The following is a 20,143-nucleotide window of genomic DNA, read 5'->3' as shown; positions in this document are numbered from 1 at the left end:
CTTTTTTCTTAAGATATATACATATATAAAATATAGATGTTTACATATTACAGATAGGTATTTGTACAAAATTGGACTCATACTGTATTATTTAAACTGCTTTAGATGTGCTTTCTCCACATTATATAATTTCCCGTAATAAATACGTTTTGAAAATATAGCTCTCTAGTTTTCCATCACCTGGAACTCTTTTTCACCACTAAAAAGCAGGTACAAGTGTCTTTTTTTGTGCCCGCAGCGTCTGGAGCAGACATGCTGTGAGAAACCCCCAAGCCACAGAGTCCCAGGGCCACAAGCCTGGGCCTCTTCCTCTGTGCCAGCCACCACACCCAGCAGAGATGGGGCCTGGCCCTGGGGAAGCTAGTGAGGGATGCTGTTGGTTGGTTAATTTTCTGTCTATAGCTAGGCTGTGGGATCCACATTTTAGCCAAACACCGGTCCAGATGGTGCTGTGAAGGTATTTTTCAGATGTGACTGACATTTAAATCAGTATGTCTGAAGTAAAGCAGATGACTCTCCCCCAAACAGTGTGGGTGGGCCTCATGCAATCAGTTGAAGGCCTCAAGAAAGACAGACAAGGGTCCCATGAGGGAAAGGAATTCTGCCTTCAGAACAGACTCTTTGGACTCAAGCTTCAACATCAACTCTCCCTGGGGCTCCAGCCTGCTGGCCTGTCCTGCAGCTATCAGACTTGTCAGCCCTCACAACTGTAGAGTTAGTCCTGTATAATGAATCTTTCTCTGTGTACACACAGGCACATCCTATTGGTTCTATTTCTCTGGAGACCATATGGTATCTGTCACCAATTACTCCACTCTGTCACTGCAGTAAGAATATGTAAACCAATGGCTATGACTGTTCCAATAAAACTTCACTCATAAAACCAGGTAGTGGGGCTGCATTAGAACCAAGGGGTTTGCTAACCTCTTGTCTCCTGACAAATACGTATAGTACCTAGCATGGAAAAGGCACTGTGAGTAATAAAGCATCATTTAAAAAAACCTGTAAAATGAAAGTGAGCAAATAAGCAAATGTATCATGGAGACTGAGCAATACACTCGCTGGCTCTGAGGCCAGCAGTGCGACGTGGGAGTGGAGGCACTGAAGACAGGAATCTTCCCACTGTCTTTGATGCCCACGGTCTTGACAGTGGTCTGACAAGGGTACCTGACCTGAAGATTTATCACCCAGCATCTCAGGGAATTGTCCAAGGGAAGAAAAGAAAAACTGGGGGGAAGAGATTACGCCCTATTCACTCACCAACCCGTCTCAGGGGACAGTTTAGCTTTACAGGCGACATCTGACAACTCCCAGAACTAGCTGGAGGCAGCAGTACAAAAACGAGGATTTATTTTACCAGAAGAAAATGTCCAGGAGTCACACAGGTGGGCCCAAAAGAAGTCCTGGCGGTAAAGGCCTGGAAAGGCCATGCACAGCTGTCCACAGTGGGAAGGGCTGCCCCAGGCCCAAGGCCACACCTGAGGAAGACCAGAGGTGGCGCAGGCTGTGTCTGCAGAGGAGCTGCCCCACGCTGACCCTGAGGAAGGGCCAGAACACGAAGCCCTGCTCGCTGCCGGGACACCTCAGGTGCTGGTTCCCCAGGTTGACAGTTCCCCTCTCACACGTACTCCCCACAGTCGGAGATGATCACCTTCTGCTTGGGCTTCCCGTCCTTGCTGCCCTGGGCCTTTGTGGGCCGAACAGAAGAGGAGGAATCAGGGGAGGGAGGGTGGAAAGTAAGGCTGGCTCAGGGGTACCCACCCCTCTGCCCACCCCATCCCAGCAGCAGCTTGTTGTGGTCTCTCTCCAGGCCCCGAGTCAGCTCTCCCACATTCATGGCTATGCGCCAGGGGCCCTGGCAGCCACCCACCTCAATCTGCTGCAAGACGTCCAGGCCATCCGTGATCTCCCCAAACACTACGTGCTTGCCATCCAGCCAATCCGTCTTGTCACACGTCAGGAAGAACTGGGAGCCATTGGTGTTTGGGCCGGAGTTGGCCATGGAGAGCAGGCCTGGGGGAGAGAAGCGCCCGTCAGCTCCCCCGACCCTGTTGGTGGTCCTGGGCGCGGAGTGGGGAGTGCAGATGCTGCCTCCGCACCTGCAGATGGGAGGGCGAATGGGACGAGGACCAGGAGCTGACTATGGGCCGGGTAGAGAAGAGTGGCTTCAGTGGACCAGTGGCGCTGGAAGTCTGTCTGGAGGGGGACCGAGAGAACCAAAGGCAGGGAGTCTAGATAACTTTTTCAGCAAGTGTTGGTGAAAAAGGGGACCAGAGGCAAGGGTGATAGCTGAGGGGGGACATGAATCTAAGAAAAGACCGACACTGTGTGCTTCTGTGCTGATGGGCGGATCGAGCAGAGCAGGGGACAGGCATTACACGAGGCAGCGGCGGGGCACGAGTGCAGAACCAGGGTCCGAAGGGCGAGGGGTGGGAGGGTCCAGGTCACGAGCAGAGGGGAGGTGGCTCAACCCCGGTACTTGGGCGGGAAGTCAGCGCAGGCAGGTGTGGACAGATGCGGGAGGCCAGGCATCAGCTGGGGCAGAGGGTGAAGTGGAGGTTTCAGGAGGGAAGGAGGCAGCTGTCGTCTCTGACCTCGACTGAGCGTGAACTAGGGAGCTCTGTCTAGTGCGGCGGCCGGGGGCCCCCAAAGAACAGAAGGCTTAAATATCAGTACAGTTCTGTATTTTTTTCTAGTTGCTGGGGAACCAACCACTGAAATTTTTTATTAGAGAGTCTGACAGAGAGGCAGGCAACAGGGTTGAGGGAAGAAGAGCAGGCTTACAATGGCTAACCACAAAATTTAAGCTACGCCCACAGCTGTGGACATGGTAGGGGACGGGCAGCACTCAGATGGAAACAAGCTTGCTCCGTTCCAGCCAGGCCGAACGCCTCTCCTCTGTTCCCTGGGTGGGGGTCTGGAGGAGACCAGAACCACAGCCTGTCACCCACCCCTGCGCGGCCATCCTGCCCCAGCCCGGCCCGCTGACCATCATCCACCAATCGGATCCCACCTGGTCCTGTGTGTTTGAGGATAAAGTTTTCGTCATCAAACTTCTTCCCATAGATGGACTTGCCCCCGGTGCCGTTGTGGTTGGTGAAATCACCGCCCTGGCACATGAACTGGGGGATGATGCGGTGAAAGCTGCTGCCCTTGAAGCCAAAGCCCTTCTCGTGGGTGCACAGGCAGCGGAAATTCTCTGGGGCCAAGAAAGGAAAAGGCGCCTGAGTTAAAAAACAAACCAATGGGGGGACTTCCTTGATGATCCAGTAGTTAACATTCCATGCTTCCAAGGAAGGAGCACAGGTTCAATCCCTGGGTGGGGAACTAAGATCCCACATGCCTTGGGCGCATGGTCAAAAAAACCAAACAATGAGATCTCTAACTAGACTCTGAAAAACTATGTTATATTTTTTTAATGTTCGTATTTTCATTTCAAAATATGATATGTTCATTATAAACCTTTGAGATACTGATTATCTTGAAGGATTAGAAGGGATTCTAGTTAAAGAAGGCGTGAATACAAGCATTCTAGATCTGTTCCACCCTAAACTTGTGGTAAAGCAATTTTTAAAAAGAAAGATCAAACAGGATCTTAGAGAAAAAGACAGGTCAAGTCTTGTGACTTTGCACTTGGCAATGTCTTAACTGAAAGAGTATAAGTAACAAAAAATTGGCCAAGTGAGACTTCATCCAAATGAAAAACTTTAGACATCAAAGGACAGACACTCTCAACAAAATGCAAAGGCAACTTGGGGAATGGAAGAAAACATTCGCAAATCATCTCTCTTAAGTGTTTAATATCCAGAATATAGAATGAACTCCTACAAAGCAACAACAAAAAACCAACCTAGTAAGTAAATACACAAAAGACTTTCACAGACATTTCCTCAAAGAAGATACGCAACGGCTCCTACCCCTAAGCACATGAAAAGATGTTTCATTCAGTTCAGTTCAGTCGCTCAGTCGTGTCCGACTCTCCGCGACCCCATGAATCACAGCACGCCAGGCCTCCCTGTCCATCACCAACTCCCGGAGTTCACTCAAACTCATGTCCACAGAGTCGGTGATGCCATCCAGCCATCTCATTCTCTGTCGTCCCCTTCTCCTCCCGCCCCCAACCTTTCACAGCATCAGAGTCTTTTCCAGTGAGTCAACTCGTCGCATGAGGTGGCCAAAGTATTGCAGTTTCAGCTTTAGCATCAGTCCTTCCAATGAACAACCAGGATTGATCTCCTTTAGAATGGACTGGTTGGATCTCCTTGCAGTCCAAGGGACTCTCAAGAGTCTTCTCCAACACCACAGTTCAAAAGCATCAATTCTTCGGTGATCAGCTTTCTTCACAGTCCAACTCTCACATCCATACATGACTACGGGAAAATCCATAGCCTTGACTAGACAGACCTTTGTTGGCAAAGTGATGTCTCTGCTTTTTAATATACTATCAAGGTTGGTCATAACTTTCCTTCCAAGGAGTAAGTGTCTTTTAATTTAATGGCTGCAATCAGCATCTGCAGTGATTTTGGAGCCCAAAAAAATAAAGTCTGACACTGTTTCCATTGTTTTTCCATCTATTTCCCATGAAGTGATGGGACCAGATGCCATGATCAGGGGAATACAAATCAAAATACAATGAGACCCCACTTCCCAACTACTAGGATGGCTATGATAAACAGAACAAGTGAGGATGTAAAGAAACTAGAACGCGTATACATTGCTTATGAGAATGGAAAGTGGTGCAGCCACTGTAGAAAGTAATTTGGCAGTTCCCCAGAAAGTCAAGCTAGCATTACCATATGACCCAGCCTTTCCAGTCTTCGGGAGGCACCCAAAATAATTGAAAACGGATTTAAATACTTGTTTGTACACAAATGTTCACAGTATCATTATTCATAATAACCGGCAAGTGGAACCAGTGTTCAAGTGTCCATCAACAAATGAGTAGAGACACTAACTGTGGACTATTCAGGCAATGGAATATTACCCAGCCATACTGATACCTAAATGACCCCTGAAAACACGATGCTAAGTGAAATACGTCAGACATAAAAGGACAACTACTGTTATGACTCCATTTATATGAAATGTCTAGAATAGTAAATTCAGAGAGACAGAAAGTAGATTAACCATTATCAGAGGCTGGGAGTAGAGGAGAAAGGGAGTGACTGTTTAATGAGTCCCGAGTTTCTATTGGGCTTCCCTGGTAGCTCAGCTGGTAAAGAATCCACCTGCAATGCAGGAGACTCCAGTTTGATTTCTGGGTCGGGAATATCCACTGGATTTAAAATGGACTGGAATGGGTGAATTTAACTCAGATGACCATTATATCTACTACTGTGGGCAGGAATCCCTTAGAAGAAATGGAGTAGCCATCATGGTCAACAAGAGTCCAAAATGCAGTACTCGGATGCAATCTTAAAAACGACAGAATGATTTCTGTTCGTTTCCAAGGCAAACCATTCAATATTACAGTAATCCAGGCCTATGCCCCAACCAGTAACGCTGAAGAAGCCAAAGTTGAACGGTTCTATGAAGACCTACAAGACCTTTTAGAACTAACACCCAAAAAAGATGTCCTTTTCATTATAGGGGACTGGAATGCAAAAGTAGGAAGTCAAGAAACACCTGGAGTAACAGGCAAATTTGGCCTTGGAGCACGGAATGAAGCAGGGCAAAGGCTAACAGAGTTTTGTCAAGAGAATGCACTGGTCATAGCAAACACCCTCTTCCAACAACACAAGAGAAGACTCTACACATGGACATCACCAGATGGTCAACACCGAAATCAGACTGATTATATTCTTTGCAGCCAAAGATGGACAAGATGTATACAGTTAGCAAAAACAAGACCAGGAGCTGACTGTGGCTCAGATCATGAACTCCTTATTGCCAAATTCAGACTTAAATTGAAGAAAGTAGGGAAAACCATTAGACCATTCAGGTATGACCTAAATCAAATCCCTTATGATTATACAGTGGAAGTGAGAAATAGATTTAAGGGTCTAGATCTGATAGATAGAGTGCCTGATGAACTCTGGACGGAGGTTCGTGACATTGTACAGGAGACAGGGACCAAGACCATCCCCATGGAAAAGAAATGCAAAAAGGCAAAATGGCTGTCTGAGGAGACCTTACAAATAGCTGTGAAAAGAAGAGAAGCGAAAAGCAAAGGAGAAAAGGAAAGATATAAGCATCTGAATGCAGAGTTCCAAAGAATAGCAAGGAGAGATAAGAAAGCCTTCCTCAGCGATCAATGCAAAGAAATAGAGGAAAACAACAGAATAAGAAAAACAAGAGATCTCTTCAAGAAAATTAGAGATTCCAAGGGAACATTTCATGCAAAGATGGGCTCGATAAAGGACAGAAATGGTATGGACCTAACAGAAGCAGAAGATATTAAGAAGAGGTGACAAGAATACACAGAGGAACTGTACAAAAAAGATCTTCACAACCAAGATAGTCAAGATAACGTGATCACTGACCTAGAGCCAGACATCTTCGAATGTGAAGTCAAGTGGGCCTTAGAAAGCATCACTACGAACAAAGCTAGTAGAGGTGATGGAATTCCAGTTGAACTATTTCAAATCTTGAAAGATGATGCCATGAAAGTGCTGCTCTCAATATGTCAGCAAATTTGGAAAACTCAACAGTGGCCACAGGACTGGAAAAGGTCAGTCTTCATTCCAATCCCAAAGAAAGGCAATGCCAAAGAATGCTCAAACTACCGCACAATTGCACTCATCTCACACGCTAGTAAAGTCATGCTCAAAATTCTCCAAGCCAGGCTTCAGCAATATGTGAACTGTGAACTCCCAGATGTTCAAGCAGGTTTTAGAAAAGGCAGAGGCACCAGAGATCAAATTGCCAACATCCGATGGATCATGGAGAAAGCAAGAGAGTTCCAGAAAAACATCTATTTCTGCTTCACTGACTATGCCAAAGCCTTTGACTGTGTGGATCACAATAAACTGTGGAACATTCTGAAAGAGATGGGAAGACCAGAACACCTGACCTGCCTCTTGAGAAACCTGTATGCAGGTCAGGAAGCAACAGTCAGAACTGGACATGGAACAACAGACTGGTTCCAAATAGGAAAAGGAGTATGTCAAGGCTGTATATTGTCACCTTGCTTATTTAACTTGTATGCAGAGTATATCATGAGGAACGCTGGGCTGGAAGAAGCACAAGCTGGAATCAAGATTGCCGGGAGAAATATCAATAACCTCAGATATGCAGATGACACTACCCTTATGGCAGAAAGTGAAGAGGAACTCAAAAGCCTCTTGATGAAAGTGAAAGAGGAGAGTGAAAAGGTTGGCTTGAAGCTCAACATTCAGAAAACAAAGATCATGGCATCTGGTCCCATCACTTCACGGGACATAGATGGAAAAACAGTGGAAACACTGTCAGACTTTATTTTTGGGGCTCCAAAATCACTGCAGATGCTGATTGCAGCCATGAAATTAAGAGACGCTTACTCCTTGGAAGGAAAGTTATGACCAACCTTGATAGTATATTAAAAAGCAGAGACATCACTTTGCCAACAAAGGTCCGTCTAGTCAAGGCTATGGTTTTTCCCGTGGTCATGTATGGATGTGAGAGTTGGACTGTGAAGAAAGCTGATCGCCGAAGAATTGATGCTTTTGAACTGTGGTATTGGAGAAGACTCTTGAGAGTCCCTTGTACTCCAAGGAGATCCAACCAGTCCATTCTAAAGGAGATCAATCCTGGGTGTTCATTGGAAGGACTGATGCTAAAGCTGAAACTGCAATACTTTGGCCACCTCATGTGATGGGTTGACTCACTGGAAAAGACTCTGATGCTGTGAAAGGTTGGGGGCAGGAGGAGAAGGGGACGACAGAGAATGAGATGGCTGGATGGCATCACCGACTCTGTGGACATGAGTTTGAGTGAACTCCGGGAGTTGGTGATGGACAGGGAGGCCTGGCGTGCTGTGATTCATGGGGTCGTGGAGAGTCAGACACGACTGGGCGACTGAACTGAACTGAATATCCACTGGAGAAGGTATAGGCTACCCACTCCAGGATTCGTGAGCTTCCCTGGTGGCTTAGACAGTAAAGAATCCGCCTGCAATTTGAGAGACCTGGGTTTGATCCCTGGGTTGGGAAGATCCCCTGTAGAAGAGAACTTGAATTAATTTAAAGAGTCACATGTGGACAGTGACTACCATATTGGGACAGCTCAGCTCTAGACAGAAAAAAAAAATGGTTTTGTATAAAGGACCAAGAATCAGAGTGACATTAGACTTCTCTACAGTTCTACATCCAAACTATCAGGTGGGAAACTGGAAATTTCCACACATCAGTCTCAAAAACCTGACCCTCTAAGCTCTTTTCTCCAGAAGCTACAGAGTTATGTCCTCTCCCAAAATACGGGAATAGATCAAAAAAGACAACACAGGTCCCAACACAGGAAACGAAAGCAGGAGGTCCCAAGACAAAAGCTGTGAGACGGTGAGACGGGCCTGGAAGGCAACTGGCCCAAGCTGGGGGAGGCCAGACGGCTGCAGGGAGGAATACATGACACTGACAAAACATCGGATGTGTTCGAACATGATGAAGATTTATACAAGCAGGAAAATTTGGGAAAGCTCAGGAATATGTGCACAGAATACTAAGCAAATGTGAAAACAAGACAATTATGAATTCTAGGGAAAACGAAGTGCTGTGCATGAAAAGAAGCTATCACAGTATGATGCTTACACAGAATAACCTGTGACCTAACTAAAATTATGGTAACAACATAAAAGGATGAAGGAGCCGGGAAGCGCATTTAAAAAGCTAATCCCTTATCTTCTCAAGTGGGAAGTCAATAGATGTCTAAAACGAAAAGACATTAAAACAAAAAAGCCAGAGAGTAGTAACATACATCTGTTATCTACAAATATGGAGATTAAAAACCAAAAGAATCACTAAGAGTTGAAACTGGCTGCCTCTGAGAAGCAGCAAATGATGCTCGGGGATGGCAGTAGGGCAGGACAGCATGGGGGCACTACTGTGTTTTTCAAAACAAACTGTGAAATTAACATTCCTAACTACATGTCTACATAGTAAAATTCAGATTAAAAGAAGAATAAATAGAATTCAATACTTAACAAATGAAAAAATATTCAAGAAGTTGTTAGTTATCGGTAGTTACTTCTGAAGAGTATGATTAGATATGGAGAAGGAACAAAGACTCAGATTTTCAATTTATTGCCTTCAACACTGTTGGAGTGTGTGGAGTGTGTGTGTGTGTGTGTGTGTGTGGAGTGTGTGTGGAGTGTGTGTGTGTGGAGTGTGTGTGGAGTGTGTGTGTGTGGAGTGTGTGTGTGTGGAGTGTGTGTGTGTGTGGGGGGTGTGTGTGGGGGGGGTGTGTGGGGGGGGGTGTGTGTGGGGGGTGTGTGTGGGGTGTGTGTGTGTGTGTGTGTGTGTGTGTGTGTGTGGAGTGTGTGTGTGTGGAGTGTGTGTGTGGGGGGTGTGTGTGTGTGGAGTGTGTGTGTGTGGAGTGTGTGTGTGGGGGGTGTGTGTGTGGAGTGTGTGTGTGTGTGTGGAGTGTGTGTGTGTGTACTTTAAAAAAGAAAAACCAACCAACTATCAATATACATTCACTTGTAGTAAAGAAAAAACTGCTCACCTGCTGTCATGGGCACGACATCTGAACGCAGGAGCATTTGGATGCGGCCAGCTGGCTTGTTGCCAATCTTGATGTCCATGTACACCTGAGGGTTTGACCGGGCCTTTTTTACAGCGGGCTCTCCCTAGGTGCAGGAGAAATGGCCAGGTTAGAGAGAACAGCCTGACTCCCCAGCGGGGAGAGCGAGTGTGAATGAACACACCTGAGAACCCAACTAGTGAGCAAGCTGAACAGGGTGACGACAGGGAAGGCCCTGGGGCTGCAGGAGAAGGTGAAGGCCACAGCCATGGCCCCCAGTTTGACATCCAGTGACGGGAGACTTCAGCACCGTCCACCTGGAGCCCCACCCTGCAGGCAGGTCATCTCCTCACACTCCCTCAGACACATGAGGCTGCCTCACATTCACCCTCCTGTGTGTTCACAAACAACACTCTCTGGCCCCAAACAGACAACTCTCAACACCTTCAGACCTCAGCTCAAGTCACCCACCGTAATCCAGTTAAACGGACTCACTTCTGTAACACCATCCCCTCCCTCTGTGCGCAGCCCTGTATTTCCTGCTTGCGTGAATGCGAACAGAAAGCAGCAAGTTAGTGAGGCGGAGAACACAGGATGAACAAGATTAGGGGAGGGAGGGCAACACTTGCATTAGAAACGTCTGAAGCTCAGGACTAGAGACAGAGGCCAGGAGAGTCCAACAGCCTAGGAGAGGCTGTCAAAGATCAGAGTGACTGCTGCTGTTGTGGCAGAGAGGGGAGAGAGACCACAAGTCAAGAGAGAAACCCAGAACACCAGTTACAAGGGGGAGGGGCAGCCAGAGAGGCAACGGTTAGACAGCTGCACTGAGAATCAGAAGGAAGTGCCCAGGCAGGTTCCCTGGAAGGGAGGGCCTCAAACCTGTGTGCCCAGACTGCAGGGAAGGAACCCTCACCCAGCTCTGCCTCCCCTGCGTCAGGAACAGAAAGACGGTGAGCCAGGAGCACAACACTTGCGTGAAGGAGTGGGGCTGACGAGGAGGGTGCAGAGGCCCACCACCACCCTTCCTCACCTCACACTTCCTCCCTGTCAGTAGCAATCACAGGACAGAATGCAGCAGAGCCGAGAAGCTCCTCACACAGAGCACTAGGACGAGAGGCGTAAAGCTTCTCTTCAGTTCACTCATTACCAACCCCCACCAAAACACTGTAAGTTCACTGTTCATTCTCTCTACTTTCGTATATACATTTGAAGATTTCCATAAAAACCTAAAAAAACAAAGTCTTCTGGGGGGAAGTGCCAGCCTGCAATCTCACCTCCTGCGTTTCCACTTTGGGGGGCTCTGACCCCTCCTCCTCTTTGTTCTCCTCAAGCGTCTTCCCAGAAAACTTCTTCAACCAGTCATCATCAGACCAAACTGAAAGCAAAGAAGTAAGCAGATGAGAACAAATTCAAGCCATCAGCCAGCTGCTAAGGAGGTGCTCTGGTCAGCGAAGCAGAACATATTTTGTGGCCACCTCGGCTAGAGGTCTCCACTTTGGGAAGTCACATGTGTCAGGCAAGTTCCCGTCTTTTAGAGACTGCCAGCCCTGAAGTCCAGCTCTTGTGTGTGTTAGTCGCTTAGTCGTGTCTGACTCTTTGCAACCCCATGGACTATAGCCTCCCAGGCTCCTCTGTCCATGGGATTCTCTAGGCAAGAATACTGGAGTAGGTTGCTATTTCCTTCTCCAAGCTCTTAGCAGGGCTACATGAAAAGGCTATGCCCCAGGTAAAGGTGTAGCCCTTGCCAGTCCCAGCCCCTGATGGAACCTGCCAGGAATGTTGAGAAAACGGGGACAGATGAGAGATCAGGCATGGCTTCTCTCATAAAGGAAAAAATTACCCTGGTGTGGCTGAGAAGCTCACACTCTTTATTTCCCCACAAAGGTGGCACATGTCCTTTGCAATGTAAACCATCCTCTACTACTGTCTGCCAGAGAAGCATTCAATGCCTACTTTCAAGGAAGGCAAGCAAGGCCAAACTGGAGGGTGTGATGGGGCATCTGTATTGCTCCCACTCACCTGGTCTAGAAGAGCCTTCCTTAATCCTCATGGGTTTTGCCAAATTGACACGAATTGTCCGTCCAAAGAGCTCAGATTCATTCTGTAAAGTGTGAAAATCCATTTGCTTAAACTGTTAGGTTAAGAGAAAGACGCTTTCCATTTACTTCTGATACATCTGAGACAAGCTCATGATTTGTTCTCCCTTAATCCCTGATCCCCTAACAGCAAGTTATGCACCTGCCACAAAGCAGCCCATGGGCTGCAGAGAATTTCCTCCTGGGAGCCATCATACAGTTCCTCTTTTCTTTCTTTCAAATTTATTATTTCCTTACTTGACTGCATTGAGTCTTAGGTGCAGCACATGAGGTCTCTGTTGTGGCCCATGGACTCTCTAGCTGCAGTACAGGCTTAGTTGCTCCATGGAATGTGGGATCTTAATTCCTTGACCAGGGACTGAACCTGCGTCCTCTGCATTACAAGGCAGATTCTTAGCTACTGGGCCACCAGCAAAGTCCCTTTCTTTTTTAAAATTGAAGCATAGTTGATTTACAATGTTTTGGGTATACAGTAAACTGATTCAGTTATACATTACATATATAATATATATACATTATATATATATACATTATATATATATATATCTTTGTCAGATTCTTCTCCATTATAGGTTATTACAAGACATTAAATAACAGGTTCCCTGTGCTATACAGTAGGACCTTGTTGTATATCTAGTTTATATGCAGTAGTATCTGACCTCCTTTCTTTCAATACTAACAATGACCTGTGCTAACAAAAGTGACGCTGTGTTCAGAGTACTCTGAAATTACAAGGATAAATGCAATTTCCAAGTACCTGAGTTCATTTTCAAAAGTCAAGGTCAGCCTTAAGCAATGAGAAGTGATCTTGCTCTGAGAGCTGAGGAAAACTGATGAATGGGAAACAGAGAAGAGGAATAAAGGAAAGCCTTATTACTCTAAGATAACTGGTACCAGGAAAGGTCACTCAATGTGAAATCACTTAAAGGCAGTGAAGAAAATTTCATAGTAAAATGTGAAGGGAGAAAAAATTGGGAATGTACTGTGATAAAACTAAAATTAATGAAAATAAATTTCTTATAGTTAAAATTCAGCTTTTAAACTATGGCCTAATTTTAAGAAGAGATATAATGGATGTTTATACATCTGCAGTATTTTTTCCAATAAAATCCTATCAACAGTATGATTATCTCTGCATTTCTTATCTGATGTGAAAATCCTAAGTATCCTGAAGAGGGAACACACACTCAAGAGCTGCATCATTGCCCCAAGGAGCTCTCTAGGCTGTCCCAACCACTTGGATCAGCAGCACATCCTATCATTATCCTTATCAAATTTCTCAATTGTTGACTGGTCCAACACTTCGTGAAACCCTGCCTCTTTTGTAAAATATGCAATTTCACTGTGTAATTACTTTGCATTGTTTGCAATTTCCTATCCTAGACACAGGCAGCCAGTGACAGACTGGTCAACAAGGATGATTAGCCTTTACATTATTATCAAATGGAGAAAGATATTTGAGAAAGGACAATTTCATAAGTGATCAATTCATAGTGAATATTTTCACACGATGACAATTTGTATGTACTTCCTCATGCAACCCTGTAACTTTGGAGGTTTAGCAAACCCAATGTAGAACTAAGTGCCCTCTGTACCACCAAAAAGCAACTTCTGTAAGAAGCAGGATTCCCAGCCTTACCATGTTGTCAATAGCTGCTGCAGCATCCTGCCAAAAAAAGACAAGGTACGAATTTAGGTTTGCAGTCAAAAGCTTCTTGTAGTGTCTAAACACAAACTTGGTAAAATGACAACAGAAAAACAATCCAACAGAAAAAGGTCTCTTTTTCTTCCTCACCCAGGTTGCACGTGTCTAAAAAAGTGCACTTCCTGGATGACTTCAGCTATTTGCCATTTAGTGGAAGACAAAGTATCAAGTGCTACCAGGCAAAGATGCTCAATGAGCAGGACTGCAGGAGTTCTGCAGAGCAAGAGGGGCAGGACCTAACAGGTCTGCGATGTTAATCACCGCCCATGGTTTCATTAAGCGAAGGCAGCTTTCCTTCAAATAGTGTTTCTCATCTCTCTGGAAGCATCAGCACGAGGCCCCAAAACCCAACCCCAAATGAAGAACAGCTCCCTTTGTAATCAGTAACGATAATAACGAGCCAAAGACCTAACGTAGATAACAGAATTTTCTCACCTCTGCCAACTCAAATTCAACAAAAGCAAATCCTCGGTGCTTTTCTGAAAAAAGGCAGACAATATCGAGCAATTATCATGCTGGGCAACAGGAAGAAGCAGGTGGTCACAAAGAAAGTGAAGTCAATCACATGCCTTATCCATTTACTAGAAATTCTACACCATCACTATTTAGGAAAAAGCCATCTTACTCTGATTCTTTCTAGTTTAAATAACATTTCAAGCAACATTAAACTGTTTTGTAGTGAGTGAAAGTCACTCAATCATGTCTGCCTCTTTGTGAACCCATGGACTGTAGCCTGCCAGGCTCCTCTGTCCATTGAATTCTCCAGGCCCGAATACTGGAGTGGGTAGCCTTTATCTTCTCCAGGGGATCTTCCCAACTCAAGGATCAAACCCAGAAAATTATCCTGCACTGCAGATGGATTCTTTGCCATCTGAGCCACCACGGAAGCCCGTTTTGTAGTGAACATAACTAAATAATGAACTATACTTTTTATCTTTAAAAGCAGCATTCTTTACCAAAGCCAAATCAAATCTTAACCTTTGCATGCAAGGCAGCTAGAAAAATGAAGTCATTTAATCTATTAATCATTCATTCCAAGCATACTTTCTGACCATCAACTGTGCATAATTCATGAATCCTAAAACCTGGGTAAGGATGCTCAGTCAACGCTAATCTAACCAATGCCAACTAGAAAGGCCAAGTGCACAAAAGCATTAGTTTAAGTAACCAATTAACCTTACAGAGTCAACATAACCTTATCGTTTTTATACATATAAAGGTCCCAGGGAGGTTAAATCCATATACGAGGTTGATGATGGAGCTGAAGCCACACAACTCGTCTCAGGACTCAGCAGAGCATAGGTTGCTGAACCCACAAAACAATCTCAGGACTTAATGTAGCTGAGGTTCTTTTGTCTCCTTGTGAAAAGAATTCATTGAGAAGCAAAGTGACATGGAAAGAGTCATTTATTAGTATATGACGCTTGTGAGAGATACAAGGAGGCAGGCAAGAGGGTGTTGTGACAAGAACTTAGTGGGGTACAATTTAATTTTTTTTACTTTTAAAATTCATTCATTTTTGGCTGTGCTGGGTCTTTGTTGCTGCATGGAGGCTTTCTCTAGTTGTGGCGAGTCGGGGCTACTCTCTAGTTGCATGGGCTACTCTCTAGTATGTGGGCTTCTCATTGCAGTGGCTTCTCCTGTTGTGGAGCACAAGCTCGAGAGCACAGCTCAGCAGTTATGGAGCACTGCCTCAGTTGCCACGAGGCATGTGGAATTTCCCCTGCATTGGCAGGCAGATTCCCAACCACTGGATCACCAGCGAAGTCCTGGGCTATACTTTTATAATTAAAGGACAGTGCAGAGGAGGAGGAGAACACCCTCTTCCTCATTCTTTGAGTCCCCCATCACTGATTCTTCCCACATGCTGGGTAGGGGAGTTTCTGACCCTGCATGGCCCTACTGGGACTGTCATGGCACTATGGAAAAGAGCAGGAAGGCAGTAAACAGATATTAAAATATGGTAAATCATCTCAGGTTTCAGAATAATGTCACCTTTCCCCTATATTTTTGTTTTTAGTGTGTGCACAGGAGCATGGCCAAGGGATCATTAACTTACTGACCTCAACCAGCAGAATGCAGGTGTCACTGCTATATGGTGCTGCTGTTAAGCAGGGCTGCTTGGTTTTGTTGCTAAACGAGCCTGCTTTCTTGAGTGATCAATTAACTCATGTGGGTCTCCCAAAATTCCCTCTCTATGATCCCCTAGTGGGATTTCTAAACTAGTTCTGTACTTGAGAGCTGGACCTAAAACTCCAATCTTAAAAATGACAACAAAGGTTAAGACAGAGCACTGAACTGCAACTGTGATACTAACTGAAGGAAAAGTTCAGGTGCAAAGAAGCTGAGGCCCCATTGTTGAAGCTGGGCTTTCCTGCTACCCTATTTAACAGCACAGCTGCCACGAGAGCAGGTGGAGGAGAGTGCCCGGCAGGCAGTTTGAAACAACAACTCTCCATGTAGCTTGAAACCAATCTTCCTACTGGTTAACTGAAAAGCTTGTCTTACTTCAAATGCAATATATGGGATCTGAAAAGCATACTGCAGCTCACAACCCCAAGTCTCAAAAACGTCCTTCTGCATAAAGATCACTGTCACGCTGCCCAAAGCATATTTAGAACGTACTATAATATGACTTACAAAAATTTTAAGTTCTTTCCTAGCAGGACGATTCTGGCCATGAGAAACACTAAGACAACTCACCTGTTTCATAATCCAGAGGAATCTGGATATCTGTGATGTCTCCAAAAGGGATAAAAGCAGCATGGAGAACTTTGTCATCCACCTCCTCTGCGAGTCCACCTGCAAAGACATCAAGTGCCTTCTGAACTACTATCCTCCATTCTCTGAGAAGTCCCTGCTGTAAAATTAGCATACTGTTGTCAGGGAAGGGACCTTTCCATTCAGTCCTTTGGGTTCATAAATATCCCTCTCATTTGCTCCTTCACACTTACTTATGAAGCACACTCTTCACTCTCCTTTCAGACCCTCATCTAGCCCGGAGACTCCCTCCACAGCTTCCTAACTGCCTCCCTTCTCCTCCACAAAGCCAACCAGTACCATCTTGGCAATGTACAGACTTTAACTCATCACTTCCCTGCTTAAAGTACCTTATCCTCGGGATAAAGTAAAAACTTAGGACTGTACAGTGTACACCGGCCCTGTCCACTTCTTCAGCCTCTTACCCTTTACTTTCCCGCAAAACGACACATTTGCCTATTTCACACCTTTGGGCTTTTGCTCGTGCTGCTCCCTTTCGGTAAACACACTTGCTCCTACTTCGCTACCTGGCTATTTCCAGCTCATCTCCGGCGTCACCGCAACCTGAAAATTTGCTCTCACCTCTCCAAATGGAGGGGTCATTTCTCCCCACACCGAGGCCTATGTCATCGGTGTCCGTCCCCACCAAAGCTCTCATCAAACTGTGCTATTGACGTTATTCTCATTTTTAGCGGCTAGCCTGGGAACTCTTTCCCTAAAGAATGAGGGGCTCAGCCATTGCTGCGGTGAATGTAAAATGAATGGACGCGAGGATTCAGAGGTCCCTAATAGTCCTCCAACCATCGCCCCGGTCCCAGGTGATGAAGAGGTGGTTGTTAGATGTTGGCGGGCTTCCAAGAGAGGTGCAATTACAGTTATGTCTCAGGCTCACTCTCTGAGGCCAAGCAATACCGCCACAGATGCCACCTAGACAGCTGCTCGCCGCCTCCCGCGTCCGGGGACCTGTCCAGCTCCACGCCACGACCCAGTCGCGGCCCGGTTCGCCCAACCTCCGCCTAGCGCCCAAGCCTGCTCACCCACATACAACACTCGCTTGGTCGTGGCCATCTTGCTCTTGCGCTCTTCCGCCGGAAGCCTGCGTTCGGCCCGCCCCTTTCCCAAGGCTCCGCCCCCGCGTACGGCGATCGCAGACCACGCCCACTCTGGCATAACTCGTGTCGGCCTCTGAGTGCCGTCGAGATGCGAGTGCAGCGTAAGTGCATCTTGGTGCTTCAGCCAAGAGGCTCTGGCTCTGCCGGTGCTCCTTGCTGCGGTGAGTCCCTTGCGGGGTCAGAGAGAGAGAGAAGTCGCTTAGTCGTGACCGACTCAGGAGCCCGCAAGTAATAAACAACGAATAAAGTACGGTCCACGGGCCACCCCGCCTATCTATTTTTGTACGACCTGGAGCTGCGAATGGTTTTTACATATTTAAAGAGCTGGGGGGCGGGGACAGAAGAAGAAACAAGAATAATATTTCGTGACATGTGAAAATTATATTAGATTCAATTTTCATAAAAAATTTTTATCAGAACGCAGTCTTGCTCATTCCTTTTGGTATTCATATGTGAGTGCTTTCAGGCTGCAGGGGCAAACCCAGAGCCTACAAAGCTTGAAATATTTACCATCTGGGTCTTTGGGAAAAACGTTGACCGACTCCTGGAATACATCAACTGGTAGCAATACATAAATTAGCCTAAGTGGTACAAAATAATGGAGCCATTTCTTTTAGGCACAGCAGTTGGTTAAGACCTCTCTGAGGCCACATTTAAGCTGAAACCATAAAGAAGAGGAGCCAGAGAGAGGAGGGACCAGGGGAAACGGTTCCCTGGAGAGGAGACAGCTTCTGTGCCTTCTTGTGGGCCTTGGGGAGGAGAGGGATGTGGAACACCAGAGCAGGTGGGCAGGGGTGGCAGGATGCATGACCCTGCAAACCATGTGGAATACTTGGGGTCTGAGAAGCTACTGAAGGTTGTGATGGGTAGTTACATGGTCACATTTATACTTCAAGATAGTCTCTGATCATTGTGCCCAGAATGATTTGGGTGGAAGCCTGGAGACCAGGAGGTTAATGCAGTCGAGACTAAGGAAGAGTTGATGATGGTTCTGTCCCCCAAGTCTACCCTCTGGCTTGTTCCGAGGGTGATCTTATGGGAAAAAAAAACCCTCAAGTCTCTAGAGCTCCTTTCTTTTTTTTCTTATACTTTTATTTACTTATTTATTTTTGGTTATGCTGGGTCTTTGCTGCACAGACTTTTTCTCTAGTTTCAGGAAGCAGGAGCTATTCTCTAGTTGCTGTGTGAGTTCTTCTCGTTGCTGTGACTTCTCTCATTTCAGAGCACAGGCTCTAGGCATGGGTGCTTTAGTAGTTGAGAGCTTGGTATTTGCAGTTCCTGGGCTCTAGAGCGCAGTCTCAGTAGTTGTGGTGCAATGGCACACCAGCTTAGTTGCCTTGCAGCATGTGGGATCTTCCCAGTCCAGGGAATGAACCCCTGTCTCCTGCATTGGCAGGCAGAGTCTCCACCACAGAGCCCCCCGGGAATCCTGTAGAGCTCCCTTCTTCAATCAGTGCTGCTGATGACAAGGCTCCTAGAGCCCTTGATATGGGGACATGACATGGCCATACCAAGTCAATCGCTGCCAACACTCCAGCTCTGGCCCTGACCTTGTATTCAATTCTCTTACCTCTACTCATTTGGCTCTCTCCTTTCTCAATCTGGAGGCACCCACCAATCCTTGTTGAAGGTCCTGCTTACCCCACAGATGGGGGTCATAACCTCCAAATCCAACAGTTGACTGGAACACATCCTGTGACTGCAATCAGGTGTGTGTCTATCTTTTTCTTTGACAACAAGGCCTGTGCCTGCTGTGTTCCCAGAGCTAAGCAGTGGATACAAACACAAACCTCGTTGTCCTCAGGACAAACCAGAGGGATACCACTCATAGAAATGAGGCTGTGAGATCTGATTACAAGATTCCCCTGTGAACCTATCACTATTCCGTACTAACAAGGTCACTCTCAAGGGAATCTGACAAGGTATCCTTTATGAAGATGTGGTGTTATATATATTTATATATTTGGTCTTTTTCCCCCTACCTGGCACAGAGCCCTTAAAACCCTTAAAATTTTCTGAAAGAGATTCTTTTTAAAATCATAATGAACCCTTTTGACCATACCTGAGTTTACTCTAAGGAGATGACTCATGGTGGAGTTCTATATTAGTTAGAGTTCTACAGAGAAAAAGAACCAATAGGAGAAATATGTATATATATTATATATAGTAGGAAAAAAATATATGTATACATAGATATATATACACACATTATATAGATACATATGGAGAGATTTATTGTGAGAACCAGTAAAACCAATTGTATAAATCCTGGTTCAAGAGTAGGAAAACATTGTGATGTCCCAGCTCATTCATTCAGGCAGTTGAAGGTGCGGATTCTCCTCTCCTCCCCTTTTGTTCCATTCAGGCCCTCAGTGGACTGGATGAGGCCCACCACCTTACAGAGAGCAATAGCATTACTGAGTCCACTTATTCAACTGCTAATCTCATCTAGAAACACCCTCCAAGATATTTAGAAATAATGTTTAGCCAGCTATCTGGGGACCCTATGACCTAGTCTAGTAGATACATAAAATTATCCAACATAGGTCCCTAGATAGCTTCCAGATGGGGGCTGGCCACCAGAGGAACTAACTACATGATTTATAGGGTTGGAATTTTCAGCTCCACCCCTGACCTCTGGGCAGGGAAGAAGGGATGGAAATTGAGTTCAACCGCCAATGGCCAGTGACTTAATCAATCATGTCTGGATAGTAAAACCACATGTAAAAACACTAAATGTGGTTTTAAACTGGAGCAGGCAGCAGAATCATCCGGAAGTCTTATTAGAACACAGGTTGCTGGGCTCCACTCTCCGA

At 45.9% G+C, this 20,143-nt stretch overlaps 1 protein-coding gene across 2 annotated transcripts; it reads right to left on the bottom strand.

Moving 5' to 3' along the window:
* Positions 1-238: 238 nt before the first annotated feature.
* Positions 239-17,316, bottom strand: PPIE (peptidylprolyl isomerase E). Of its 2 annotated transcripts, none has more exons than XM_055403042.2 (10): positions 17,253-17,316; positions 16,159-16,257; positions 13,891-13,934; positions 13,390-13,416; positions 11,674-11,755; positions 10,929-11,029; positions 9,637-9,760; positions 3,014-3,199; positions 1,871-2,013; positions 239-1,478 (listed from the first exon to the last, which is right to left on the bottom strand). In XM_055403042.2, the coding sequence occupies exons 1-10, from the start codon at positions 17,281-17,283 to the stop codon at positions 1,317-1,319; spliced, it is 999 nt and encodes a 332-aa protein (XP_055259017.2). In that variant the 5' UTR covers positions 17,284-17,316; the 3' UTR covers positions 239-1,316. The 2 variants fall into 2 exon arrangements, with proteins under 2 accessions (XP_055259017.2, XP_055259018.2); XM_055403043.2 differs by having other exon boundaries at positions 1,334-1,687.
* Positions 17,317-20,143: the final 2,827 nt, after the last annotated feature.

This window comes from Moschus berezovskii, chromosome 4 (genome assembly GCF_049115385.1).
Source record: "Moschus berezovskii isolate FMDL1 chromosome 4, NW_MosBer_1.0, whole genome shotgun sequence".
In the NCBI taxonomy this organism is placed as follows: Eukaryota; Metazoa; Chordata; class Mammalia; order Artiodactyla; family Moschidae; genus Moschus; species Moschus berezovskii.
The sequence above is the reverse complement of the archived record's forward strand: the minus strand, read 5'-3'. Positions and strand labels throughout refer to the sequence as shown.

What these genes read in the sequence shown, in the direction of transcription:
- PPIE (XM_055403042.2), bottom strand. Translation starts at nt 17,283, where the DNA reads ATGGCCACGACCAAGCGAGTGTTGTATGTGG. An exon ending in CCAAAGTGGAAACGCAGGAG is followed by an intron (nt 9,761 to 10,928) that starts GTGAGATTGCAG and finishes TCCTGCACCTAG; the next exon opens with GGAGAGCCCGCTGTAAAAAA. An exon ending in ACGTCTTGCAGCAGATTGAG is followed by an intron (nt 1,479 to 1,870) that starts GTGGGTGGCTGC and finishes GGTCTTCCTCAG; the next exon opens with GTGTGGCCTTGGGCCTGGGG.